An 11,613-nucleotide genomic window follows, 5' to 3' on the forward strand; every position below is an offset into this window, starting at 1 on the left:
ATTTTAGTTCGGGATGTTGGTTTTCTTTGAAATATGTTGGTAACATGTTGGCAACTCTGACAATTTGATAGACATTTTGCCATGATTTGTAAACAACATCGTTTGTTTGGTAACGAAGATCATTCAAAATTGAGTCATGCGTTTGAGATTAGTCCCTTGAAAGATATTTCTTCGTTTATTTATATTAAGAGAAATCAACTAGCATCAATAATACTATTTTTGTTTAAATTCAAGGGTCGTCATGTGAATTGTACTTTGTAGTATTTATTGGAAAATTACCAATAATCAGAATAATAAATCAATGAATGTTTTCTATTATTTAAAGGATTTTTGTTTAAAATGGCTACATTAAAAGGTGTTTTTCCTAACCTAAGTAAGTATCAGATGATATTTTTTTTAACATATAAAATAACCTTTGTTATTTTATATATTGTTTATTATTTAGCAACGAGTAGAAAGAAAAATTTTATACAAGAAAATGTGAAAAATTTACGACGAATGGAGCAGTGCTTTCATTCCAATAGAGAAAGCGATGAATTAGACAAATTTCAGATAAATAGACATAGACAAAAAATAAACAAATATTCCAACATCAGTGCTAAAGTGAATACTAGTTTCCATGGAAATTTACAGAATAATCATATGGAAAATCTAATGGCTAGTAAACAAACAGAAATTATAGAGAAAGAACCCATCCGAAAGATTAGTACTCCTATACTTAATAAAAAGAATTTTGTGCCTACAAAAAAACCACTTAACTCATTAACAAATAAGTTGGCAAACAAGCAAACGAAAAAGGAAAGTTTAAATACTAAAAATGTCCAGGGACCTAAAATAAAAGTTATGTCTGATCCAAATTTTGTCCAGAAATCTCAAGATGATGAAAATAGCTCTCCTTTGCCTGCAAATACCAAATACAAACATAAAGGTATTCAAACATTGGAAGAAAAACAGATTGATCAACTGTATATGGAAGGTGTTATCAGGTAACTTAAATTCCAAATATACATGTACACATTTATAGCTAAAAGATATAAACTTAAACAAATTACAGATATCCTACTAAAAGAAATATCGAGAATAACGAAGAAAAGAATAAAAATGAATCTGATCAATTATTGAATAGCCCATCAGAACTAGAAAACGTGCATGCATTTACCAGTACAGAATTACACGATTCGAAAACCTCAGAGTTATCAGTAATTAATCAAAAAACTGATTTAGTAAAGCCAAGTAAAAATCGTAATACTGTTGCTAGTAAAATAGCTGCACAATTGAATAATGGTGTAGTTCCTACCAATTATCGCAAGGGAATTGTCCCCAAGTATGATGTTAAAAGTAACTTCCCAGAAGTTTTATTTCTATCTTTTATTTTTGTTCGTGAATTTTATTTCTTTCTTTAAATGATACAATAATATACGTATATATATTTGTATATAATTGTATACAATTATGTGTATATAATTGTTCAAATCAATCAATTTTTCTAACAGATATATTAAGGATCGAAAAGAAGCTCTACAAAAAGAAGAAGAAGCTAAAGCAGCTGCATTCTACCCTGAGTGTCCAGAAGGTCATGTCCCCTTACCGGACCACGAGCGTCAGGAGACACTGCGAATGCTGAAAAAAAGTATATTTCCTAAATAAACTACGCTATATGAGGCATTTAAAACAAGTCATCTGTGTATGTTTTCATAGCTTTGAAGGTGGAATCAAATGTTTTAAGTAATCATTTGTTCATATTAAAATTTCTTATCACATATTAGCCTCTGTAATAATTAATAATTTGTACTTGAAATATTTATTCTATCTTCAAAGCTTTAAAAAATCTATTCAGATGGACTGATGTAAATACTTCATTAGATATATCTAGAAATAACATATTTCATACGAAACTTTTGGAAATAATTATTACAGATTATCAAGATTACGTTAACGAATTAAATATGATGCCCATAAAAACAGATACACTCAGAGCACAAAGAAGAAAAATGGAAATTGAAAAGCAGTTGAATAAGTTAGAGGAAGGTATTAAAGTATTTTCAAGGCCTAAAGTTTATGTGAAAATAAATGCCTAAACGTTAGATTCATAGTAAATTAAAAAAAAAAAATCAAAGTACAAACAGGAGAGCATTTTGAACAAAATATATAAATAAAATATTATATATTACGTCACAATTAATAATATTCGTGTAGTTGGCTATAAATGTCAATTGTTGTTTCATAAATCAACAACTAATTTGTACATACATTTAAGATGAAAATTATCTAGTCTTAATTATTTATAATTAACATATAAATTGCAACTTCAAATGACAATGAAATATATATATAAATATTATATGTATTTTTTCAACAGCAAAAATATATATACTTATGTTTTAACGTAATAGAACAAATCTATTCTAATTTATTAGACTCCGTTAAATGTTTTATTTATAAATTCAAGACTAGATTTTATTTAAAACGGGTCACTTGCTAACAAGCTATTCTCCATATCTCTTTTTATATTATCCTTTAGTAGGAGCCAAGAAACTTTTGTCAATAATATGTATAAAAGATATTGGATCAAATTGCAGTTTATCTAAATGATAAAATATTTCTTCTTTTTCGTACCATCGTTTAATGTCAAAGTCATTAAAAAATATTGATATTTCTCGTTTCACAGATTCTGGAGAATCTATAATAAGAACAAATTAATTATCCTTTAGATCCGGTAAATATGTACAGTAGTTACTTTGAGCATATCTTACCCGAGCCATGAGTTGCATTTCTAGTATCTGAGAGACCGAACATACCTCGAATACTATTTGGTTCTATGTATTGCGCTTGATATGTTTTAGTAGGGCCCATCAATTTTCTCCATCGTAGAATAGCATCATGGCCAGCTAAGATATGAATATCTGATGGGCCACTGCACATAAAAGTTAACAGACGATTGTAAAAGAACTTATCTTTGTGATCTAAATAAAATAATGCTGCTTCTTCGGATGTCAATGTAGTTCTGCGCGTTCTAACAACTTTGAAATTATTTTCGATTATCAAATCACGAATTTTCTGAAAAAATGCAAGTACTTTTAAATGCATTTATCATTTACACACACATAATTTGTATATATATATATATATATATATATATATATATATATATCATAGTTGAATGATAAAAGTAAACACTGAATGCCTAGGTTAACATTTTACCTGAAGCACGAAAGGGGTTTTAACAACATGTGGTTTAAGTATAGCTAATGTTAATTCAAGAGATTTTCTTGATTGCATTTCATTATCATTTAAGTATTACTGATTGTAAAAGTTACCATTGATATTTTATTTATACTTGGTTATTAATGTTTATATAAATAATAATCACGACCTCATATTCAATTGTGAAGTAATTTCTTAATATAACCAGCAGATGGCATAGACATCATGGCGCTATTTATTTAATTTAATTCAATTAAAAATATAAATATGTGCATATATATATTAGCAAAAAATAAAATATAATACGACTATCGAAAATATCGAGTTAAATTAAAAAAATTAATATTGTTTCCAATCTTTTTTGGTAACTAATATTTATATATAAATAATGGACTATATGAATTATATTTTTAATAATTGCTAACATAATTCGAATAATAATGCGATAAAATTGTATATGGATTAATATTTAATTAAATAACAACTTATTCATTCATGGCAAATAGCAATTTATTTAATATTCTTATTCCGGTCCATCAATAGACACCAGTTGACTTTACATAGTAATAAACAATTTTCGTAAACTATCTTAACATATAGGAAAACATATGCATCAAAATACGATACATTTCTGCTACGTTCAAAAAGCATAATTCTCATTCTCCATCACGAATAATTAAAAAACATTATACCCATGAATAGAGAACTATCTATAGCTCATTGGCTTGATCGTAGTTTCGAAGTTTTGTAGTTTTAATATCACTACTTTTTTATGTTTAGAAAAATATTAATTCTTCAATTAAAATCGTCACTTTAAACACATATGTATAGTATTTTAACATTTTTCCTATATGACAAAATAAAATTCATAGAAGGAAAGTTCGTGTTCCTACCGGCACGAAATTAACTGGTACACCATCATTGACTTCCGGTAATATTCTCATTACAAGTCCATTGACGCTCAAAACTATAATATTGGAAATACCCAAAGACTATTATTCGATTCATTAGATACCGTTATTGATATCTAAAATCTGAGGAGTTTCCATAGTAGTTGAAGCTGAAACGACTGGAGCAGACATAATGAAAAAAGAATTAGAATAAACTGTCTGCCATGCAGTCGCTAAGAACCCTTTTTCGGCATCAGTATTTTTCTTGAAATTATGTACAGAGTAGCGATTATATAAACCCCAAATGCTGTTCATCAATTTGCTGTTATATTTCAAGGGTGTGAGTTCCAAACCTAGAATTAGTATCAATCCAAAAAAAAATTTTAGTCTCCATTAATTAAATTATTTAAGGCCATACAATTTTCCTTTCAAATATTCCATTTATTTTTCATGTATATTTATATATTTTTAAAAATTTTAATTCATTATTTATCATGAGTTGCACATATTTAAAAAATTTATATTGATAATAAATATTTTTTAAGACTTAATGATACACTAGAAATCGTAATATAATAACAAACTAATCGTAATGAAATAAAATAACACAATGAATTTGGTATGATTTATTAATAAAATGATATATTTAAATTTGAATTACCTTCTGGGTAGAATCTACCATTAAATGTATTTTCTTTGTTTGCTTTTTCTTTTCCTTCTATCGCTGATATCATATTATTATCATCATGTTGTTCATTGCATCGGACTTTGCACGCTGCAAACGCTGCTTGTGGTACCGCAGCCATTTTCCCACAATCTAGAAGAAAGGGGAGTGAATACTTATCAGCAAATTTTATTAGAAACTGTTAATTATAATGTTTGATATATATTTTCAATATAAATGCAAGTGTTTCAAATTTAATGCTATTGGGATAACGATATCGATCGATATATGCGAATATCCATTGTTATATTCTTTAAATATTAACGTGAATAACAAAATCAAAGAATTAATAATGAAAATATAAGGAAATTTTCTACAAGGAGTATTATTCACGTATTTTTAATTTATTAATCGATAATAAATGTTTACTTATGAAATGAAATGTCTCATTATGCTACGCAGGAAATTTCATTCCTATGAACATATTCCATCATAATTCAATAAGTACAGAAAACTTCTCTTAATTCGTAAAAAAAATAAATAACATCGAAAATGATAAAAACAAAACACTAACCTTCGCAACTTTCAAAAAGCAGTTCTTTAAAAAGATTTTCCAAAAACGTCGTATGTGCGTATTCAGCAATTTTGTTTAATTTAATAGAAGCTTGGTTTTGAAATACTTCCACCGATTCCTGATTTGGATGTTTCTCAATGATTGTAATGCTCATATAGGCACACTTAGATTCCTTTATAGTGATCATCGACTGGTAAACATTAAATATCGTATAATATAAAATATAAAGATAAATGAATGTACCTGTATGGTACAAATAATTTTTAAATATTTATTCTATCGGCACTGAAAGTAACAAGGAGAATAAAAAAGAGATCAAATATTTTCAATGCGACGAATTCATCCCGAGAGACGAACATGTACTAAACCACGTATGAACTTTTAGTATGATTTATATATTTATCTATTTGACCGGCGAGAAGGAGTTGTTGCGAGCGAGTTCAAAAGATAAAGAGCAAAACTTTGTTATCCATGTCTCTCAAAACGGAATATCGTTGGCCTTCGAAATCTTTGCTAGTGGTGTTGATTAACGACCACCACATATTAAAAACATTATCATTTACAACATGTATAAACGTTTTATGAATACTGCGATCTTTTGTGAACTTCTGTGGTGCGTACATGCAGTGTATGGCTTTTTAATAAAGATTGCATTCACAAATAATAATAATAATAATAACAGTAATAATAATAATAATAACAGTAATAATAATAATAATAATAATAATAATAATAATAATAATTTTCTTTTACTTTATAATGTGATCGAGATAAGTACGAGTATATTATGTAATTAGAATTTTTAAAAAAGCTATCAAGTATTTCATAACAGAGGTGCTACCACACAAGTAGAGAAGTCTTGCGAAAATTATCAATATCGTGACCTAACTTTTGCTCTAATGTACCATCATCATTAAATGCGTCAACAATTTTAACGAGTGTTAGAGACTCGTTATGTTTTATATTTTGACAATTTAAACTTTCGCCGAAATATTGACTAATTTGCTCACATGATGAGCGTACATTTATTTCATCTTATATCATCGAACATATTATTCTTTAATGTTAAAGATAAATGAAGATTATTCCGGTTCTTTTCCTTAAGTATCGTCATTTGAATTTAAGTTAAAAATAATAAAAACTCAAAAACAACGCCAGATAATGTTCTTACGTAATCACAGCTGTATATTAAACTAATTTTAAATTCCAATTAATTTAACGAATATCAATGATATAACAAGGGAAAATTATGATATATGTATAACTCTGATGGGTTTTGAAAAAAGATGTGTTAGGATTAAATAATTTAGAAAACAAATTATCGGTCACATTGTTGCATAAATTACCGTATACAACCCAATTGATATAGGTATGAAGAATATGCTTAAATTAAACTAGAACTTACTTAATGATTAGAGATACAAACAAAATTTTAGTTGACTTCAACGTTCTTCGTATCTCTCATGGAAGATTTTTATTCATCGAATGAGGGTGGATGTACAGAAATCTCGGACTCCTTTGCTTCATACTCAAATGTTCGCAAAAACAACATAGACAAACGTTCATAAATGTATTTTTTAATTATACTCATCATACGTCAAATTTTTGGATTGCATGCGCTTTTTTTTGTTATCATTACAAAGGTTCAATTTGCTACTCGCATCTCTGCCAGTTATAAACGCATAATAATTATATCAGAGTGATACCCGATCAGACCAGCTGGAAACGAGTTTTGACATATACTTGACATCTCTAAAATATATATATATATATAATAAGTGTATATATATATACATATATAATATGTGTATATATGTGTGTGTGTGTGTGTGTGTGTGTATATATGTATATCTCCTAAGTGCTTGTATATGCTACGACACATCGCGAAATTAAGACGGGGCGTTAAGTACGTACATACTTGTTTTTTATTCTTTCTTTCTTTCTTTCTTTTTTAATTGTTTAATTTATACAACAATCAATGTGTGATCTTCGAAATATCCTTACGCAGTGCCGTATATAATACAAAATCTATTTGGTTTTTAACCATAGATCTCACGAACGTCACTTCAAAGCGATATATCATATGTATACATGATCATCATACGTACTTCTACATACACTCATACATACACGCGCGCTCATGAACGCACACACCCACACACAGATATATATATATATATGTATATATATGTATATATATGTATATGTATGATTTGCTTCGGACGTGCAGATGCATCTACCCAGTCGCAAGATCGAATAAACGATTTAATGAAAAAGAAAGAAACGATGTTAATCCTTTCTCTTAATCAATATAGTTCGTTTAGGGGTAATAATCGATGAAAATAACTTTTTGAGAAATTGGAACAGAAGTTAAAAATGCTTAACACTTTACAAAGACGAGTTTTAAAAAAAGTCAATTATTATTATTATCATTATTATTATTATTTTCTTCTTTTTTTTTTGTTTTCTTTTCTTTCGCTTCGGCCGGTTTCGCTATTTATTCTTTACAGTTTTTACTATGCTTTTCTTTTCTTTTCTTTTCTTTTCTTTTTAATATCCAATACCCTGTGTTACGCTCCAATTTTCGATCAGAAGAATTCTTTCTACGTTTGATCTTCCCACGCAATCGCATCGCAATAAATTTTCTTCTCTTTTTTTATTTCTTTCTTTCTTTTTTTTTTGGAAAGGAGAAAAGGGAACACAAAGAGCTCACTTTCATACACGTTTCTCTTCGCGAGTCAGCATTTCCCAAGGGAATTTTTTCTCCTTAGTGAGATAAACATCGGATAAATATATCCATTGGTTTGCACATAGAATAACAATTATGCGACGTCTCTTATTTATTCTTGTTTTTTTTTTTGCTTTTTCTTTTAATTCTTTTACTGCAATGTTTTTTCTCGCACTTCACTTTCTTATTATTTTCTTTCTTCCCTTTTTCTTTTTTTTTCTATTTTATTTTATCCTTTTTCTCTTCATCCTTTCATAATTCACTTTTGCAGCATCGTTGCGTCATAAATAGAACACAAGGTAACCATTCCTCAATATATCGTATCGATATTATATACGTGTTACCCTCTTTAGACGCGTTTTATGCGGCACACAATGTTTTTCCTTAGGACTATCATTTTATTCGTATTATTTATTTACTTATTTATTTGGTTATTCCAAGTCCTTTAAACGTTTATTGTATCTTAACACTTTTTTGTTCGCGTTTAATTATTACTTTGGTATTGTGCAAGTTAATTAAAAAAAAATAAAATTCTCTTCCCTCTTCTTCGACAAAAAAGAAAAATGAATCGAAAACTTAAATGAATCTGAATCGATCGTTATTTAGAATTTTTGTAATATAATGATAATGGAAAGATCTTTAGAAAGATTCATAAATTATCTCTCTATCGTAATCGACAAGTCAACGCGTTTATTTACGAATTTTTTTTTATGTTATTTTTTTATCTTTTTTTTTTTTAAAAAGAGGGGAGAAAGATATATTCAATTAGTACATAGATACAATATTACTATTTTTTTAAAAGAATAGCGTGCGTACGCGCGCGCGATATTCCATATATTTATCTATATTATTTATATACGTATGTATGTATATGTATATATATATATATATATATATATATATATATATATATATATTTTTTTAGTACATCTAATAGAATTTTACCACGCAACGTACACACGCACGTACCTACCCATCCCACCAACGTAATTTTATACTCAATATTTGAGTAAATTACGTTATTCGCAAGAGAAACAGCGACGAAAACACGACAGACTAAAATAATCGTAAGTTTTGATCATTTTGTTTTCCATAGATACATCATCTTTTGATCCAATATGTGAAAGATGAAAAATTCACTTTTTTTTTTTTTTTTTTTTAAATACGTTTTCAACGTTATTATATATATACATAAACTTTGTAACTAACAATAAAACAAGATTCTCAATTGTATGCAAAAGTGAACTCGTATTTGGTTTTCTTCCTTTCTTTTTGGTTGCCATCGCTTAACGTTTCATTTTCTTTTCTATCCACGACAGATTTGCACAGAGGTATATGACAAAATTCCAATTTGTTATTTATCGTTGCGAAAGATGCGCTTGGTCGTTATTAGTATAATAATTATACGCTCCGCACTCTCGAGTGGAATCAGCGGAATAGAGAAAATGACGATCCTAGTTATTTGTTTTTAAAGCTCGAATAAAATTGTATTATAATAAAAATAATACCGACGAGGTTACAATCGTTAATACTACTAAATCGATAACAAAAAGAACAGTATTATTTCACGATTGGATAAAGATCAAACGCAAGTTAAGTCCTTTAATGAATTATTTTCAATTTATGCACTGCAGCAAGCAAGCCAGGAGAACAAACGATGATGTTTGTTATGTGCGTAAAAATGAAGTTATTTAAATACAAATCGATCGTCGTACATTTATATACAGAGGGCAACACGCAACATATATATATAGGACAAATGAGATTATTTAGATACACGTAGTACTCAGAAATTCGGCTTTGATTCGGCATTGACACTTAATTTATCGAATATAATCTGACACAAATATGAGAGATAGCTTATACTCATGATACTCGGTGCATAAATTATCTTATCTTTTTTTTTCTCTTTTTCTTTTCTTTTCTTTTTTAATCTTTTCCCTCTTTTAATTATCATCTTTCTATCATCTACTTTCTTTTCTTTAAATTTTTTTTTTTTATTTTTAAATCATTGTTTTCTTCTTTTTTTCCGTGTGTTACTCTATTCAATAATAAAGGAGTTGTTAATTTTTTTTTCTTCTAAGTCATTTTTAAGATCCTTCAATCGCGGAAAGAATCTTTCATTTAATATCGAATTAATTCATCTGAATTCATAAATTAACGAATTTAAAAAAAATTAGAAAAAAACGAAAAATTAAAACAATAGATTACAAGAAACAAATTACTTCATATTTCATGAAAAAAATTATATCACAGTCTAAAAATACAAAGAACGCGGAAGACTACGAAAGATTGTTGAGAATAAATAAAAAACAGATAATGCAATGCACTGAATATTGTGAAATATCACAACATAAAGAGAATGGCATTTTTACAGGGACTATACATTGTAATGATGAGTAATACGAACATTTTATCTGTCGCCATAGAATATGAACAAGTGTATCTATGTACCGAAAGCGGTTTCATTAAAATACAACGCCATTTCTTTCGCTCTAAAATAGATTATGCTGATTGGTCTATTTTATTTAATATTTTTGTCTTCCTTTTTTTCTTTTCTCTTTTTTATTCGTGATATAAGTGATATTATTTAGAAAATTAATGGCATAATTCTATTTCAGTCGTGTAATGATCGTATATAATTAATGGTAATAAAAACCATTTTCCACGGATCTGATAATCGTCGCTAAAATTGCAACACCTGATTGTGTCGAACGTCTAGTACATTAATTCGTAGGGCGTTCAAATTCATTTCTTCGTACAAGAATGTCAGATATAAACGTTATATAATTAAATATTTCCGCATGAGATAAAAATATTTGGAAAAATGTTACTTTTTTCCTTATTAATTCTTCATTAAATCTTGTAAAGACGCAATATATATATGGATGATATATTTCCGATTAGAACACACAATTTTATTAAATGAAATTCAACCGATTTGCTGGTTCTCGCTTGATAATTTTTGAATCGTGACTTTGATTATGACGATGATCGTGTCTCCTTGACGTCTTCTCGTTTTATTTTCATTTTTCAATATATCCTATAATATTGAATAGAAGCAAACAAAATAGAATCTTCCATTGGTATCGATAAATTTAATGATTGTTTCTTTTTTATAATTTTGCAAACTCGTTGATTCAATTCGTTTGTCGAAAAAAAACAAACAATGAATTTCATACCAACGGAAATAATCAAAACTAATTCGTGATATTGTCGTAATATGCCTATATCCCGCTTTGTATTTTTTTGTTTCGTTTTTTGGTAAATTCATATTTATATATAATCCATTTATATCAACCAATGAAATAGACATTTTACTATATGTATGTAAAGAGAATATCTATGCGAGAATAGTGCAATAAATATTATCGATCGCATGTTCTATCAATTCTAAACTGATTGTTTATCGGCATATGCCGTCTATGATAAGTTTGCAAATAATTGTGCGCTGCTATACATTCTTCGATACTTAATTGCTTGTTAAGAAAAAAATTAAAAACAATCGCGTTATAAAATTAGGAACATATAAACTGCTTTGAAATCTATTCTC

General features: G+C 27.9%; 3 protein-coding genes across 6 annotated transcripts; 1 reads left to right on the forward strand and 2 right to left on the reverse strand.

Moving 5' to 3' along the window:
• The first annotated feature begins 37 nt into the window (after positions 1 to 37).
• LOC122519809 lies at positions 38 to 2,267 on the forward strand. Of its 3 annotated transcripts, none has more exons than XM_043639525.1 (5): positions 38 to 373; positions 446 to 986; positions 1,055 to 1,324; positions 1,494 to 1,630; positions 1,918 to 2,267. In XM_043639525.1, exons 1-5 carry the CDS (start codon positions 340 to 342, stop codon positions 2,076 to 2,078), a joined length of 1,143 nt encoding a protein of 380 aa, XP_043495460.1. In that variant the 5' UTR covers positions 38 to 339; the 3' UTR covers positions 2,079 to 2,267. The 3 variants fall into 3 exon arrangements, with proteins under 3 accessions (XP_043495460.1, XP_043495461.1, XP_043495462.1); XM_043639526.1 differs by having other exon boundaries at positions 1,070 to 1,324; XM_043639527.1 differs by having other exon boundaries at positions 1,055 to 1,338; positions 1,918 to 1,992.
• Positions 1,478 to 3,284, reverse strand: LOC122519810 (nucleoside diphosphate kinase 6). Of its 2 annotated transcripts, XM_043639529.1 has the most exons (4): positions 3,202 to 3,284; positions 2,754 to 3,057; positions 2,617 to 2,680; positions 1,478 to 1,620 (listed from the first exon to the last, which is right to left on the reverse strand). In XM_043639529.1, exons 1-4 carry the CDS (start codon positions 3,277 to 3,279, stop codon positions 1,602 to 1,604), a joined length of 465 nt encoding a protein of 154 aa, XP_043495464.1. In that variant the 5' UTR covers positions 3,280 to 3,284; the 3' UTR covers positions 1,478 to 1,601. The 2 variants fall into 2 exon arrangements, with proteins under 2 accessions (XP_043495464.1, XP_043495463.1); XM_043639528.1 differs by lacking the exon at positions 1,478 to 1,620 and having other exon boundaries at positions 2,150 to 2,680.
• A 412-nt stretch (positions 3,285 to 3,696) lies between these two features.
• On the reverse strand, positions 3,697 to 10,254 carry LOC122519814. Its single transcript, XM_043639538.1, has 3 exons — positions 5,333 to 10,254; positions 4,756 to 4,911; positions 3,697 to 4,447 (listed from the first exon to the last, which is right to left on the reverse strand). Exons 1-3 carry the CDS (start codon positions 5,517 to 5,519, stop codon positions 4,212 to 4,214), a joined length of 579 nt encoding a protein of 192 aa, XP_043495473.1. The 5' UTR covers positions 5,520 to 10,254; the 3' UTR covers positions 3,697 to 4,211.
• Between the last annotated feature and the right edge of the window lie 1,359 nt (positions 10,255 to 11,613).

Source organism: Polistes fuscatus, unplaced genomic scaffold (genome assembly GCF_010416935.1).
Source record: "Polistes fuscatus isolate 324 unplaced genomic scaffold, CU_Pfus_HIC Scaffold3, whole genome shotgun sequence".
NCBI lineage: Eukaryota > Metazoa > Arthropoda > Insecta > Hymenoptera > Vespidae > Polistes > Polistes fuscatus.

Excerpts from the sequence above, each read along its gene's own strand:
- LOC122519810 (XM_043639528.1), bottom strand. The coding sequence starts at position 3,279 with ATGCAATCAAGAAAATCTCTTGAATTAACATTAGCTATACTTAAACCA. Across the intron at positions 3,058-3,201 it reads AAACCCCTTTCGTGCTTCAG|AAAATTCGTGATTTGATAAT; the intron begins GTAAAATGTTAA and ends GCATTTTTTCAG. Across the intron at positions 2,681-2,753 it reads AAATGCAACTCATGGCTCGG|ATTCTCCAGAATCTGTGAAA; the intron begins GTAAGATATGCT and ends TTCTTATTATAG.
- LOC122519809 (XM_043639525.1), top strand. The coding sequence starts at position 340 with ATGGCTACATTAAAAGGTGTTTTTCCTAACCTAA. Across the intron at positions 1,325-1,493 it reads CGCAAGGGAATTGTCCCCAA|ATATATTAAGGATCGAAAAG; the intron begins GTATGATGTTAA and ends TTTTTCTAACAG. Across the intron at positions 1,631-1,917 it reads ACTGCGAATGCTGAAAAAAA|ATTATCAAGATTACGTTAAC; the intron begins GTATATTTCCTA and ends TAATTATTACAG.
- LOC122519814 (XM_043639538.1), bottom strand. The coding sequence starts at position 5,519 with ATGATCACTATAAAGGAATCTAAGTGTGCCTATATGAGCATTACAATC. Across the intron at positions 4,912-5,332 it reads GCTTTTTGAAAGTTGCGAAG|ATTGTGGGAAAATGGCTGCG; the intron begins GTTAGTGTTTTG and ends CCTTTCTTCTAG. Across the intron at positions 4,448-4,755 it reads TGGTAGATTCTACCCAGAAG|GTTTGGAACTCACACCCTTG; the intron begins GTAATTCAAATT and ends TACTAATTCTAG.